This window comes from Diaphorina citri, unplaced genomic scaffold (assembly GCF_000475195.1).
Source record: "Diaphorina citri unplaced genomic scaffold, Diaci psyllid genome assembly version 1.1 scaffold24, whole genome shotgun sequence".
Lineage (NCBI taxonomy): Eukaryota > Metazoa > Arthropoda > Insecta > Hemiptera > Psyllidae > Diaphorina > Diaphorina citri.
This window is the reverse complement of record NW_007377462.1, coordinates 496,849-513,217: the sequence shown is the minus strand read 5'-3', so window position 1 is coordinate 513,217 and position 16,369 is coordinate 496,849. Positions and strand designations below refer to the sequence as shown.

Sequence of the window (16,369 nt, the reverse complement as noted above, 5' to 3'; positions counted from 1 at the left end):
AAGGAGTAGAAGTAACGTGGGTTCAATCCCAGACGAGGCATGAAATTTTATCCTCAAATATTTGAGATAAGGACTTGACTGTTGGGGTAAACGGACTCTTTACTTCTACTCCTTCTTCTTTTTCTACTGCCTTTTCCCGTGTACAGACAAAGTCGGCATTTTTCGGCAGCCTCTCAATCAGCCCTAACTAGGGTGATTGCTTTAGGCTGACATTTGGTTTTGGCTACAAATTTTACGAGTGGATGCCCTTCGCACGCTTCTGGACCTATTTATTCACGAATTCACGAATAAATAGGTACAGAAGAAACCGTTTGAGTAGGCGTCCGCAAATCGGTTCACCAAATCGGTTTTCTAACATGACATTTAATGATCCCAACTCACTGGTTCACACATTTTGGCTAAAACAAAACAATTCAGCAATTGTTAGGGAAAATCGAGTGTTCCGTTATGAGTATTGTTTTGCAGATGTGTGATTCCAAAATATCATGTTCATCCGTTGTATTTCTATCTGTAAATATATTTTTCTCTAGTTAGTGATTTACATGAGCATCTTCAGATTGTTCAGCTCAATATTCTTCTACGTTTTTTTTTTTTTTTAATATATATATAGAAATTCAGGCTGGTCTACTCCCTGTTTAACGTCCCCTAGCCAGACTAAGCTGGTCTACTTCCTGTTTAACGTCCCCCAGCCAGACTACGCTAGTCTACTCCCTGTGTAACGTCCCCCAGCCAGACAGAAATCATAGAAAATCTAACTCTCAATATGTTTGTATTTCTATGTTCCAGGGTCCTCAAGTACGTCCAGACGCTCAAGCCGGTCCTGTCTGACCCCGCCCTCCGCACCAAACTCAAACTATACCGGGAGGCGTACAACTTTGGCGCCGACATTGCCGCCAGCAATACCACGAGCGCCCACGACGCCCAGGTCGTGTGTTCGGACACCCTCTATCCCTGCCAGAAACCGCAGGTCATCGTGAAACAAGCGCGGACCCTGTATAAATTGTTCTGAGGGGGGGCAAGGCGGGAGAGCTGATGTGACCGTCCCTGTATATAAATGGTTCTAGGAGGAGGGGATGGGAATGGACATTGGGGAGGAAAAAAGAGAGAGTTAAAGTGGACAATGATTGACCTAGGAGAGAGAGACAGAGAGAGAGGACGGATGTTCCCATATATATATGTATAGGTGGAGAGAGAGAGAGAGAGAGAGAGAGAGAGAGAGAGAGAGAGAGAGAGAGAGAGAGACAGACAGAGGAGGAAGGGAAATAGAGATAATATGAAGCTTGCAATAAAACATCTGTCTACATCTCTCTTTTTATCATCCCCTAAGTGAGTGGGAGAGAGATACATTAAGAGTGAGTGTGTGGGACATAGAAAAAGAGAGAGAGAGAGAGAGAGGGGGGGAAATGAAACCAATATCCGGGTAAGACAAAGCAATAAATTTTAATTGTTACCTAACCTTCTACGGTGAAAAAAAAGTACAAATTTTATATCGTGGGAAATAAAGAGGATTAAGAGAAAACGATAAAGAGAGAGAGAGAGAGAGAGAGAGAGAGAGAGAAAGATGTACATTAAAAGAGAGAGATAGATATAGGAGGGAAAGAGGAAAAGGGAGAGAGAGAGATAGGTGTCATTATATTAGAGAGAAAGAGAGGAAAGGTCAAGAAAACGGAGAGAAAGACAGAGAGAGATAGATGTTTTAAACGGAAGTACCCAATGTCCTGCATCTTGTTGTACTCTCCTTTTCCTTTCTCTTCTCTCTCTCTCTATCTATCTCTCCCTCCCTTTATAAAGGGTGTCCCAATAAGAACGCAAGATTTGAAAGGGTCATAACTTTTTTTATGCGTTGTATTATCTTGCCCAATCTCTGACAGATTGATTGTAAACATATCAAAATTAGTCATCATGGAGTCTAAAACGGTTCAACAACGCATTAGCATAATAAAATCGAAAAATTATCACTTTTGCGCGAGCATTTTCCTAGTCGTAAGTAAACGTGTCGTTTTCTGTTTTGGTGACGAGAAATGGCCTCGATGATAATGTAATTTTACCCTCCTAGACTTCTTTCTGTGGGGGTATCTAAAGTCACATGTTTACACTAACAAACCCACACCCACTGAAGCATTGAAAGGTGAAATTGAACGCTGGGCCAACAAGATACAGCCTGATTTCCTCCAATTTGTCATCGAAAATTTTGTCAAAAGGAAACGAATGTACCATCAAAAAGTCGAGGAAGTTATTTGTCTGATTGTTGCTCCATACAAAATTTCAGAATGTTTACTTCTCAAATGATCTAAGAAGTCCATCTTATTCCACGGAGAACCATGTTTTATAAAACAATCAAATCTTGCGTTCTTATTGGGACACCCTGTATGTTTTCTCTTTACTTACACCTTCACTCCCTATCTTCTTCCTTCTTTTCTTTCTATTTTCCATCTCTGTTCCTGTTCCAATTCTGCGAATCTGGCAAATTTGAGGGCCTAATCCAGCGAATTTAGCCCTTAACTTCGGAATATCGAACCCATAGGTCTCCGGATTAGAAAACCACGCGACTTTCCTTCATAACCCCCCTACAAGCAACTTTGCTACAACTTTCTGTGCACTGTATAGCAGTGTATACTGTGTACTCAAAATATTATCTTCCCCACTGTTCAAATATGGAGGAGATAATATCTCGCTAGAATACAGGGTGTATCATTCAAACGTCACTGACGTCACTGTATAACAGCTGTTTTTTATACTGTGTACTCAAAATATTATCTTCCCCACTGTTCAAATATGGAGGAGATAATATCTCGCTAGAATACAGGGTGTATCATTCAAACATCACTGACGTCACTGTATAACAGCCGTTTTTTGAGAGAGAGAGAGAGAGAGAGAGAGAGAGAGAAAGGCAGTATTATCAGCATTTCTTCTAAGAGGTTTCATAGAGGGAACTGTAATGGAGGAGTTGCAATTGGGAAAATATTATTATTAAAATGTCGATTCCTACGTAAAAAGATGTGAAAAATCCAAATCTGCGGTCAAAACTCGGAAAAAGTAACTTTAAAAGGTCGAAAATTCAATTTTTAATTGCCGTCCTAATGAAAAAGTTCGAAGAGTGTGACGTCAGCTTTCACGTCAAAATGCGCAGAAACGCTTGCGCACAAAAAAACGAAGCGGGGGTCATGAATTATGACGTCATCGCCTACGGGAGCGTATGCTGTGACGTCAAAGTTCACGATTTACCGGTATTTTTTAAATCGATTTATCTCGGGATCTAGAAGTCGTAGAGAAAAAGAAAAATTCCGTTGGTCCTCATTTTTCCTGCTCTATGACTTTGAAACATCACCCAAGTAAGCGCAACTGATCTATTGCTAATGTCTTATCTTTCCGAAAGCGAAGGCCTACTATTTCTCCTGCAGATATGCCGTTTCTTGGGGGAACCCTGTATATATTTTCATATTTTTTCGCCTCGTAATAAACTGGCTGGAAATATTAAGAAGCTTACGGAACGGCTTAAATAAAAGTTCACAATATTACTCCCCATCAAAACTCTCTCGCTCCCGGTTTTAAGTTCTCGTGAAAAAGTTTGTCGCTTTTTACTTTCTATTACATTATGTAGGGAAAATGTACAAAATTAAAAAAGAGAGGACTTTACCATCAAGCAACCTTTAAAATGAGATATTTACTTTTTACTTTTAACGTTTTAACTTTGCTGCGCTGTAGGTATAACTTGTTAATGTTTTTAGGGACGGGGTGTTACTCTCACCCTTCTGCTAACCTAACCTCACCCAGCCTCAGTTCGATTGGGCGGAGCCAGCAGCACACAATTGTCCAGATGGTCACCCATACGGATACCTACTTACCAACCAAGCTCAAACTGACCTAACTTTAGTGATCCCTTGATAGTCAGCGGCCAGCCTAGTTAGCTTAGTTGGTAGTGCTTCTGCCTTGTAAGCGCTAGGCCACGGGTTCGATTCCCGCCCGGGCGAATTTTATCCTGATGGGATAATGTTCGTTCTCGGAAACGGCTGGCTTTCTCCTATTCTGTCTTTCTTCTCTCTTCGATTTCGGGACGATAAGACCATAGCAGTTACAGTTCCCTCTGTCAAACCTCTTTTTTTTAAAAAAAAAGGTACCAAATTTCAGGCCAATACGCCTGGTAAAATTAGGTCAAAAGTTAGTTCTAAGGTTTGACCAAAATGAAAATCATAAACGGAGACTTTTTTTTAGCAAGATTAATAAAATGTCAGATTCAATATAAGGGTTCATTTTAGGTAATTAATTTATTTTATTTTACTATCATTATTATTTTTTTTTTTCTTAATGTAATTGAAAGTCCTGTGATGTTCACACCCGAACTTTTTTTAATGCCTAATCCGAATGAAAACCAAAGTGTATAAAAAGGCAACGCGACAGCAAAGCAATTTTTTCCAATGTATTTTTAGTGTTTTTTTCTCTCCTTTTTACTTTCCTTATCCTATAGGAAGGAAAGTAATGTATTTTACTTTTCAAAAGTAAGCTGTATTGAAAGACAGACAGATCGAGAGATAATGAAAATAACGAAGGGAGAAGAAGAGGAAGAAGAAGAAGAAGAAGAGGAAGAAAAAGAAGAAGAGGAAGAAAAAGAAGAAGAGGAAGAAAAAGAAGAAGAGCAAGAAGAAGAAGAGCAAGAAGAAGAAGAGGAAGAAGAAGAAAAAGGAGAAGAGGAAGAAGAAGAATAAGAAGAAGAAGAAAAGGAGAAGAGAATAAGTGATTGAAATATAAAAAGAAAAACAAAACAAAACGTACGGGTACCAATGTTATTAATCGAGCCTGGAAGTGGGCGAACGTCAAGAGCTGAATCTAATCCCCTACACAACCGCTGAAAACACAGATAATGTAGATAAATTGGAAACTCTAAATTACTCCTTCCTCTTCTCCCCTCCTCTCATTTCTCTTTCTCTCTCTCTCTCCATCTCTTTCTCTCTCTCTCTCTCTCTCCTTCTCTCTCTCCTTCTTTCTCTCTTGTGCATTCAAATGTACAATTTGTCACGGTTAGCAACAACAAACATATACAGGATGACACAAAGTATCGTGGCAAACAAATATACACGTGTATAAAAATATGTACACCCTAGTTCACAAAGGGTACAAGTGACTTTTTTTTTTGAAATCGAGTTTTGTGTTAAAATGGGTTAATGAAAGGTGTATAAACACGGAGCACAAAGGATATTTCCCCCCTTCTCAAAAAGGAGAAGTAGTTTTTTTTTTTTTTTTTTTTTTGAAATCAAGTTAGGTGTTAAAATGGGTTAATTAAAGGTTTATAAACACGGAACACAAACCATTTTAACACATAACTCGATTAACCCATTTTAACACATAACTCGATTAACCCATTTTAACACATAACTCGATTAACTTATTTTAACACATAACTCGATTAACCCATTTTAACACATAACTCGATTAACCCATTTTAACACATAACTCGATTAACCCATTTTAACACATAACTCGATTAACCCATTTTAACACATAACTCGCTTTCGCAAAAAAAATGTCACGTGTACCCTTTGTGAACTAGGGTGTACAACTGTACATGTATAAGCCTAGTAAACTTTAGGAACACCCTGTAAATGGAATACAATACCCGTTTACCACCAGGTGCGCGAATTATTGTAAAGAGAAAGAGAGAGAGAGGTTAGAGAGAGGGAAAGACAGACAAAGAGAGAGAGAGAGGGAGAGAGAGAAACAAAACTACGGTGATGAGAAAAGACTTTAGTAAGAAAGTAAAAAAATAATAAAAAAAAAAACAGGAAGAGGGAGAGAGAAATAGGAGAAGAAGAAAGAGGGAGGGAGAGAGAAGAAAATTGCTTTTTAAAACCAAGAAGATGGAACCTGGAAGTGACTGAAGAAAATAAAATAAGAGAGAAAGAGAGAAAAAGGAAGAGAGAGAGGAGAGAAAGCGAGAGAGAGGAGATTCAAAGAAAGAGAGAGGGAGAGGAGGAGGAAAATAATGGTAAATATAAGGAAGCATGCGGAAAGAAAGAAAAAGGGAGAGGAGAGAAAGAGATAAAAGAGAAAAATTGTGATTGAAGGATTTGAGAGAGAGAGAGACTTATTGAACTTTGCTGTTTTTAGACAGAGAAAGGATAGTAATGTATTTTACTTTTCAAAAGTAAGCTGTATTGAAAGACAGATAGATCGATAGATAATGAAAATAACGAAGGAAGAAGAAGAGGAAGAAGAGGAAGAAGAAGAAAAAGAAGAAGAAAAAGAAGAAGAAGAGGAGAAGAGAATAAGTGATTGAGAAAGAAAGAGACTAGAGAGAGAGAGGAGGGAGAAAGAGAGACGAGACAGTGAGAGCAAAGCGAACGTCAAGAGCTGAATCTAATCCCCTACACAACCGCTGAAAACACGGATAATGTAGATAAATTGGAAACTCTAAATTACTCCTTCCTCTTCTCCCCTCCTCTCATTTTTCTCTCTCTCCTTCTCTCTCTCTCTCTCTCTCTCTCTCTCTCTCTCTCTCTTTCTCTCTTCTCTCCCCCTCTCATTTCTTTCCCTTTCTCTCTCTCCATCTCTCTCTCTCTCTCTTGTGCATTCAAATGTACAATTTGTCACGGTTAGCAACAACAAACATATACAGGATGACACAAAGTATCGTGGCTGAGACATTTCATAAATAAGACACTCAGGTACCTTACCTACTTTGTTTACTGCATACTTCCCTCTTTCTCTTTTTCCTCTCTTTATATCTCTCTCTCTGTCTTTCTCTTTCTTTTTCTCTCTCTCTTTGTTTCTTACTCTCCCCTCTGCTCTCTGTTTCTCTCACTCTTCCTCACTTTCTTTCTCTCCTCTCTCTCTCTCTCTCCTTCTTTATCTCTCCTCTGTTGTCTTTCTCTCTATCACTCTTCCCCACTTTCTTTTTTCTCTCTCTCTCTTTCTTTCTTTTTCTTGTTGTCTTTCTCTCTATCACTCTTCCCCACTTTCTTTTTTCTCTCTCTCTCTTTCTTTCTTTTTCTTTCTCTCTCTCTCTCTCTCTCTCTCTTGCTTCATTTGTCACACGATCCATCATCAAGGTGTCATTTTATCTTCCTTCTTTGTCTTTCTTCTTCTTCTTCTTCTTCTTCTTATTTCTTTTTCTTCTTCTGTTTTATCTTTTCATCTTCGTCCATTATCTACTTACATATCTTTTGTCTTCCTTTCATTCTTTTATCTTATCTTTTCTTTATGTTCCTTTGTGTGTATTGGTTAGCTGTTGCGGAAAAAAGATACAAGAGAGCAGAATATGTTTTGTTTGTTTTGTCACCTTTATCATCTTGAAAAAAAAAAGTTTTGTTTGTTTGATGGAGTTTCAATCAGTTTAACGTCACTGTATGATTTCTAAAGACTTTTTTTTGGTTATTTGCAGAGGGAAACTATAACAATCAGAGTCCTTGTCCCCTCTGTGGTCTTTAAGGACGGGGATTTCACCCTTCATGTGGCGACAATTCGACATGTGGAATGTATTGGAAAAAATAAAAAAAAATAATTCGAAATCAAAGCAAGGCAGAAAAAAAAGGCGCAGACCAAAGATGACATGAAAGGATAAAGCCGTAGGTAGTACACTAGTACATACATCGGTGATATTATGCACATAACACGTGTGGTACCCGTATATACTCTTGCTTCATTTGTCACACGATCCATCATCAAGGTGTCATTTTATCTTCCTTCTTTGTCTTTCTTCTTCTTCTTCTTCTTCTTCTTATTTCTTTTTCTTCTTCTGTTTTATCTTTTCATCTTCGTCCATTATCTACTTACATATCTTTTGTCTTCCTTTCATTCTTTTATCTTATCTTTTCTTTATGTTCCTTTGTGTGTATTGGTTAGCTGTTGCGGAAAAAAGATACAAGAGAGCAGAATATGTTTTGTTTGTTTTGTCACCTTTATCATCTTGAAAAAAAAAAGTTTTGTTTGTTTGATGGAGTTTCAATCAGTTTAACGTCACTGTATGATTTCTAAAGACTTTTTTTTGGTTATTTGCAGAGGGAAACTATAACAATCAGAGTCCTTGTCCCCTCTGTGGTCTTTAAGGACGGGGATTTCACCCTTCATGTGGCGACAATTCGACATGTGGAATGTATTGGAAAAAATAAAAAAAAATAATTCGAAATCAAAGCAAGGCAGAAAAAAAAGGCGCAGACCAAAGATGACATGAAAGGATAAAGCCGTAGGTAGTACACTAGTACATACATCGGTGATATTATGCACATAACACGTGTGGTACCCGTATATATCTACCTACATTTAAAGGAAAACACGTTATGGTATCAAGAAGAACCCAAATATCGAAACCCGTATATATCTACCTACATTTAAAGGAAAACACGTTATGGTATCAAGAAGAACCCAAATATCGAAAAGAGAGAGAGAGAGAGAGAGAGAGAGGGAGATAGTTGTTAAAAGCGACTTTTATCTCGTGGTTGTTTGATCATATCATTATTTTTTTCCAAGGGTTTCAAATTTCCTTTAAATTTAATTATATTACATAACATGCGGTGAACTCTCTCTCTCTCTCTCTCTTTCTTTATCTGTCGTCTTTCAATGCCATCACATTTACAGTGATGCCAATTTGTCAAAAAGAGAGACACGAGTAAGAAAGAAAGAGAGTGAGTGAGATAGACGGGAGACAGAAGGAGAGAGAGAGAGAGCGAGAGTGAGAGAAGGGAGACAGAAGGAGAGAGAGAGAGCGAGAGTGAGAGAAAGGAGACAGAAGCATGATGGTGGACAATTTAAGATGGCGGACCAAAGAATGGAAGAAATTGCAGGAGTTTGATTGTTTCATTGTTTATACTACATATCTGAAAAAACGTTGGTAGGTATGTATATCTGTGGTAGAAAATAAGTCCCGGTGAAGAAACAAAGTAATTATTTGGAAATGGTGAGATTGGTGAAGGAATAATGTAGTAGGTAATTCGGGCTGTTGGGATGCCAATCATGGGGTCGCAGGTTCGACTACCAGCCGGAATTGAGTTTGTTTCCCTTTGGCAGGACGCCATTTTTATTTTGTTTATCGTTGTTGTTAACGTAGGTACTTTTTTTTAATTGCATGTGAATTAATTTTGTATTAACCCGTCCTTTATGATTGTTCCTTGTAATTATCAAAATATGTAACGTCCATTCATTGTAATATCTCTCTCTTTCCTCTCTCCCTCCTTTTCTCTCTCTCTCCCCGTGTTATTCTTCATCCTTGTCTTGCTCATATATGAAGTTAGGATATCAATCTCTATTATCTTTGTAGCTATTTTTCCTGACTTTCCTCTTTCTCTCTCTTCCTGATCCATCTGTCTGTCTTTTTCTAGTTATTCCCTCTTTCATTCTATCCTCTCTCTCTCTCTCTCTCTCTCTCTCTCTCTCTCTCTCTCTCTCTCTCTCTCTCTCTCTCTCTCTCTCTTTCTTCCTGATCCATCTGTCTGTCTTTTTCTAGTTATTCCCTCTTTCATTCTATCTCCCCTTTTTTCCTCTCACATTCTACATATCTCTTTCTCTCTTATCCATCTCGCCTTTTTTTCCTCTTCCTTCTTTTTCCATGTGTTTCTCCCCTGATATCTTTCTCCTTCTTTCTCTGTCTCCCTCTTTGCCTTCTCTCTCTCTCTCTCTCTCTCTCTCTCTCTCTCTCCACATATCTCTATCTCTCATATCTCTTCTCACTCTCGTACATATCTCTTAATAATATCTGTTGTAAACTTGGAATTGAGTTTGTTTTCCTTTGGCAGGACGCCATTTTTATTTTGTTTATTGTTGTTGTTAACGTAGGTATTTTTTTAATTGCATGTGAATTAATTTTGTATTAACCCGTCCTTTATGATTGTTCCTTGTAATTATCAAAATATGTAACGTCCATTCATTGTAATATCTCTCTCTTTCCTCTCTCCCTCCTTTTCTCTCTCTCTCCCCGTGTTATTCTTCATCCTTGTCTTGCTCATATATGAAGTTAGGATATCAATCTCTATTATCTTTGTAGCTATTTTTCCTGACTTTCCTCTTTCTCTCTCTTCCTGATCCATCTGTCTGTCTTTTTCTAGTTATTCCCTCTTTCATTCTATCTCCCCTCTTTTCCTCTCACATTCTACATATCTCTTTCTCTCTTATCCATCTCGCCTTTTTTTCCTATTCCTTCTTTTTCCATGTGTTTCTCCCCTGATATCTTTCGCCTTCTTTCTCTCTCTCCCTCTTTGCCTTCTCTTTCTTTCTCTCTCTCCCTCCCTCCACATATCTCTATCTCTCATATGGGTTTATCTCCTCTCTCTCTCTCTCTCTCTCTCTCTCTCTCTCTCTCTCTCTCTCTCAAATTCGCTGATGCTTTATGCTTTGCTTACGTATGCTATTTGAGTCATTGTATCCTTTCGAACAAACAGTAACAATCATTAATTAAATCCAAGTCGATCAAATCATTTACTCAAACACGTGGAAAATAAATATTTTGTATGAATGCCTGGAAACTGTTCTAATTATGCAATATGCAACACACTTAGTGATAATTTTATTCCATGAAATCTTCTACACGTTATGATAGGTACCTAGGTACACCTACTAGGTAGGTAGGTACCGGGGAAAGTACCTATTTTTATTTTCCTTATCCTATAGGAAGGAAAGTAATGTAATCGGGCCAAATTTTCGATGGTCAGTTTTCAGTGCCAAAACACGTTTTCAGGTCCCTAAAGCCTAAATCCAAAGTTTCAGCCATTGGTCCGTGTGTGTGTCTGTCTGTCTGTAAACAAAATATCTCGAGAAGAGTAAGATAGAGACTTGAAATTTGGTATGTAGCTGTGAAATGTGACAAGGATGCGACACGAAACTTTTGGTTAAGACCGGTGCAACGCCTGGCGGCATTTTACCGCTTTTTGGCAGTTTTCGCTGTAATTTAACAATATCTCGGGAACGGTATGAGCTAGAGACTTGAAATTTGGTATATAGTTCACAAATGTGACAAGGATGCGACATGAAACTTGGTTGAGATAAGTGCTGCGGTTGGCGGTATTTTGTCCGCTTTTTGGCGGTTTTCTACCGTTTTTGGCGGTTTTCATCTATATCGACTTAACGGTTAGAGGTATTGTAAAAGTTAGGGTAAAAGAACACTCTAATAAGCATCATTCAATAGGATAAGGAAATTCGTGTGATGTTCACACCAGATTTTTTTCACCCTACTGTCTCTTCACTCCTCAGTATAGGCTAAAACAGAATGGAGCTAAACGCATAGCGTATCGAGCAGGAAGCTCTAATGCTCTTTGCTCTTCGCTCCAACCTGTTTTTAGCCTTGATTTTTTTTTTTTACTTCAGGACAACTTCCTCCTCAACCAGTGTTCTTTTTGTAACACTCTGTACTCTCGTTGCAGGTAGACGTTAATATGTTTTCCACACTTGGGAATATGTTATCCATTACCCTGAGACATTTCATAAATAAGACACTCAGGTACCTTACCTACTTTGTTTACTGCATACTTCCCTCTTTCTCTTTTTCCTCTCTTTATATACTCGTATCTCTCTCTCTGTCTTTCTCTTTCTTTTTCACTCTCTTTGTTTCTTACTCTCCCCTCTGCTCACTGTTTCTATCACTCTTCCTCACTTCTCTCTCTCTCTCTCTCTCTCTCTCTCTCTCTCTCTCTCTCTCTCTCTCTCTCTTTCTGTCTACGTTTTCCATGTTGGTTTATCTCCTTTCCCTCTCTCTCTCTCTCTCTCTCTCTCTCTCTCTCTCTCAATTTCACTGATATTCTTGTTTAGATCATCTTTTAGGAGGCACCTTTGTATGTAAGTACGTATTTCCGTATTTATTGTTCTTTATTTTTATTGTTTCATCAAAAGGTTTCAATGACTCGAAATAGCACACGTAAGGTAGGTTCTTAAGAAATTCAACCCGAACAACGATTGGAATAATTTCGAAATCCGGGACTTCTCTCAAGTAGGTATGTAAATGAGAAAAAGAAATATTTTGTATGAATGCCTGGAAACTAATCTAATTATGCAACGTGCAACTCATCAATTGCTACCTTGATTCCGTGAAATGCCATGGTAGGTACCTACCTAAGGAAGCTACCTGACCTATTTTTTCACCCTACACCAATTTAGGCTAAAAACAGAATGGAGAGGAGAGCATATCTCACAGATTCCCCCTTACTTTCTTTCTCTCTCCTCTCTCTCTCTCTCTCTCTCTCTCTCTCTCTCTCTCTCCTTCTTTATCTCTCCTCTGTTCTCTTTCTCTCTATCACTCTTCCCCACTTACTTTTCTCTCTCTCTCTCTCTCTCTCTCTCTCTCTCTCTTTCTCTTTCTTTCTCTTTCTTTCTCTCTCTCTTGCTTCATTTGTCATACGATCCATCATCAAGGTGTCATTTTATCTTCCTTCTTTGTCTTTCTTCTTCTTCTTATTTCTTTTTCTTCTTCTGTTTTATCTTTTCATCTTCGTCCATTATCTACTCACAGTATATCTTTTGTCTTCCTTTCATTCTTTTATCTTATCTTATCTTTATGTTCCTTTGTGTGTATTGGTTAGCTGTTGCGAAAAAAAGATACAAGAGAGCAGAATATGTTTTGTTTGTTTTGTCACCTTTATCATCTTGAAAAAAAAGTTTTGTTTGTTTGATGGAGTTTCAATCAGTTTAACGTCACTGTATGATTTCTAAAGACTTTTTTTTTAGTTATTTGCAGAGGGAAACTATAACAATCAGAGTCCTTGTCCCCTCTGTGGTTTTTAAGGACGGGGATTTTACCCTTCATGTGGCGACAATTCGACATGTCGAATGTATTGGAAAAAAAAAATAAAAAAATAATAATTCGAAATCAAAGCAAGGCAAAAAAGGTGCAGACCAAAGATGACATGAAAGGATAAAGCCGTAGGTAGTACATACATATATCCGTGATATTATGCACATAACACATGTGGTACCCGTATTATATATCTACCTACCTATAAAGGAAAACACGTTATGGTATTAAGAAGAACCCAAATAGCGAAAAGAGAGAGGGAGATAGTTGTTAAAAGCGACTTTTATCTCGTGTTATCAAAAGAAATCGGTACGGTACAATTGGTAAAGGAATCAACTTTATCCCTCGCATTACACCTTAACTATACTTACGAATACACTTACGAGAACACACATTCAACAAGTTAGAGAATTTGAGAAAGCTCTAAGGCGTCTAAGGATTATCCAGGCTTACCAAGTCGAATTATCCAGTATTGAACTCAATACCAACATAATCCGACGGATAAACCCCCCCTCCATCTACTGTATAGGATTTACAGACTCATCCATTCAATAATGCCGGAGGACATAACACCAAATCAAATTTCATTCTGCCTAGGGCGGTTTTTATCCTAAACACATGGGGTTCATTCCTGGAACGGTTGGCTTTCTCCTTATCCTGTCCTTCTCTCTTCGATTTCGGACGAAAAGACCTCAGTAGTTACAGTTCCCTGTATGAAACCTTTGAAAAAATCCATTCTATCTATTCATCATCTCTTGTTTCCCATCCTTGCAGACCTACTCGACTGCGAAAAGTTCAACCTGGACGAGTGTAAACGCAAGAGACGCTCGCACGCCGACAAACTGACCGCTATCCAACGCATGGCCAAGAGCGACCGGGAGCGGCACACGTACACCAACCTCTTGCGAAAGCTGCAGGAACAACAGGAGACCATCTACAAGCTGGAGAGCGAGATGAAGTCCCTGACAGATCCGTCAAAGATGGACCTCTCGGAGATGTTGCGAGACGAAGCGAACGAGGAAATTCGGGAACAGTACGAAGACCTAACGGACGTCCTGGCAGACAGGCGAAACGTTGAGAAGAAATGTCGCAACCAGGGCAGACTCGTGAAGATGCGCGAAGCGGACATCAAGCGATCCCTGGAAGTCCTTCAAAAGGAACTTCAGAAACGGAAAATCCATCGCCTCATCATCAAAGCGGAAGCGTGCGAACTGAAAGCCATGTTGGCGAAGTGTGAAGAGAAGCGGACCCTCCAAGAGACGAACGAAAGTAGACTTAAAAGGACTTTGAAGAGTGTGACGAAGGGTATTAAGCTGAAGAGAGAGGAGTTTGAGGATAAGAAAGTACTGATTGAGAAGCTCAATGCTAGGATTGATCACTTGGAGCGGAAGTATCCTGTTCTGACCAAGACGACAATGTGTTGAGGAAAAATTAAGATAATACACAAACAATTTTACGCCCTACCCTAAAACCTTGGAGTTTGGAATGATTTCTAATCAGCATGACTTTTAATTCAGCTGACAGTTTAAATACTCTAAATAGCGCACTTAGGTATATGTACCTAACTACCTACATACTTCTAATTACTTCTAGGTCGCGGGTTCGAATCCCGCCCGAGGTAAACTTTATCCTAAACATATAGCGTCCTCGGAACAGCTAGTTTTCTCCTATTCTGTCCTCCTCTCTTCGATTCCGGGACGATAAGACCTCCGTTGTTATTTCTCTTTATCAAAGAGTCTTTGGAGCTTGGGGTAAAGGGTTTACCAAATGTTTAAACAAAAAGGGTTTGGGGAGATGGGGATTGGGAGAAAGGGTTTACCCCACCAAATGCTCAAACAAAAAGGGTTTAAGGGAAAGTGTTTACCTACAAAACGTCTAAACAAAACTGCTAGCTCCTAATGTCATCCTATATGTCTCTTTGTCCTCAGATGTTCCACTTGTGACACACTGTTCCAAAGTCTGATGGCGCTGGAACACCACAAGGCAGAATTCGAGCACTGGTCAGGCGACGAAATGGTGTCGCTGCATTGTTCCAGTAGGACTGACGAAGAAGACGACAGCTGTGATGAATTGGGCGAAGAAATGGAGAGACTCTTGTAAACAAAATGGCGGACAATTCAACGTGGCGGATGTTTCAAAATGACGGACCAGAGAATGGAGGAAATGGCGGGAGTTTGATTTGTAGGACTGATGAGCAAGACGATGGCTGCGAAGAAAATCCAGTGACATTTGTAAACAAATCCGCCATGATGGTGGACAATTTAAGATGGCGGACCAAAGAATGGAAGAAATTGCAGGAGTTTGATTGTTTCATTGTTTATACTACATATCTGGAAAAACTGTTTGTTAGTTACGTTGGTAGGTATGTATATCTGTGGTAGAAAATAAGTCCCGGTGAAGAAATAAAGTAATTATTTGGAAATGGTGAGATTGGTGAAGGAATAATGAAGTAATTCGGGCTGTTGGGATGCCAATCATGGGGTCGCAGGTTCGACTACCAGCCGGAATTGAGTTTGTTTTCCTTTGGCAGGACGCCATTTTTATTTTGTTTATTGTTGTTGTTAACGTAGGTACATCATTATTTTTTTCCAAGGGTTTCAAATTTCCTTTAAATTTAATTATATTACATAACATGCGGTGAACTCTCTCTCTCTCTCTCTCTCTCTCTCTCTCTCTCTCTCTTTCTTTATCTGTCGTCTTTCAATGCCATCACATTTACAGTGATGCCAATTTGTCAAAAAGAGAGACACGAGTAAGAAAGAAAGAGAGTGAGTGAGATAGACGTGAGACAGAAGGAGAGAGAGCGAGAGTGAGAGAAGGGAGACAGAAGGAGAGAGAGAGTGAGAGAAGGGAGACAAGGAGAGAGAGAGAGCGAGAGTGAGAGAAAGGAGACAGAAGGAGAGAGAGAGTGAGAGAAGGGAGACAAGGAGAGAGAGAGAGCGAGAGTGAGAGAGACGGGAGACAGAAGGAGAGAGAGAGAGAGAGCGAGAGTGAGAGAAGGGAGACAGAAGGAGAGAGAGAACAACGCGAGAAACTTCGTTCTAGAAAAACAATAAAAATTTAATATGCACTGCCTTCCTTCTCTCTTCGCTTTCGGGACGATAAGACCTTAGCATTATAGTTTCCCTCTGTAAATAACTCGAAATAATAAAAATAATAAAAGACCTTATCAGTTACAGTTCCCTCTATCAAACCTATCAAGTGTTTCCAAACATAGTCGATCGACAAGGTAAATCTATATTTTCAAGGCAGTGTGGACGGTTCAGTCGAGATCGATCGATGTCGTTTACTTACTTTTACTGTGTGCGGACAAAGCTTTAAAAAACTCAGTTCCTCTCATTATTCTGATTTCAGGCAAGGGCAAAGGCTACACGGCCAGCAAGAAGGTCGCCTACAACAAGCTGGCGGTCACAGACCACCAGGACCTTCTCAAATCCGGGCCCGACCAGGAACTAGACGGGAACGGGAATCACCTCCTGTCCATTCCCGGCTCGGAAATGTCCGACACCTCCAGTACTTCGGACTTTGATCTGGAGGAGGACGAGGACGAGGAGGACTTTAGCGACGAATCAGAGTTTGGTAAGTGGAAGAGGAGGAAGGGATAGAGCAGTGGAAGGAGTTGTGTTTGGGTGGAAGAGCTCCTTTTGGAGAATCCTGCCACAA

General features: G+C 39.3%; 1 protein-coding gene across 1 annotated transcript in view; it reads left to right on the top strand.

The window, feature by feature from the left end:
* LOC113467659 (trichohyalin-like) overlaps positions 1 to 15,140 on the top strand; it is a 16,660-nt gene extending 1,520 nt beyond the window's left edge. Inside the window, exons 2-4 of the mRNA XM_026823973.1 lie at positions 787 to 953; positions 13,481 to 14,257; positions 14,635 to 15,140. Coding sequence (XP_026679774.1) covers positions 787 to 953; positions 13,481 to 14,130 — 817 coding nt within the window. The 3' untranslated portion in view covers positions 14,131 to 14,257; positions 14,635 to 15,140. The remainder of the gene's footprint in view (positions 1 to 786; positions 954 to 13,480; positions 14,258 to 14,634) is intronic.
* Positions 15,141 to 16,369: the final 1,229 nt, after the last annotated feature.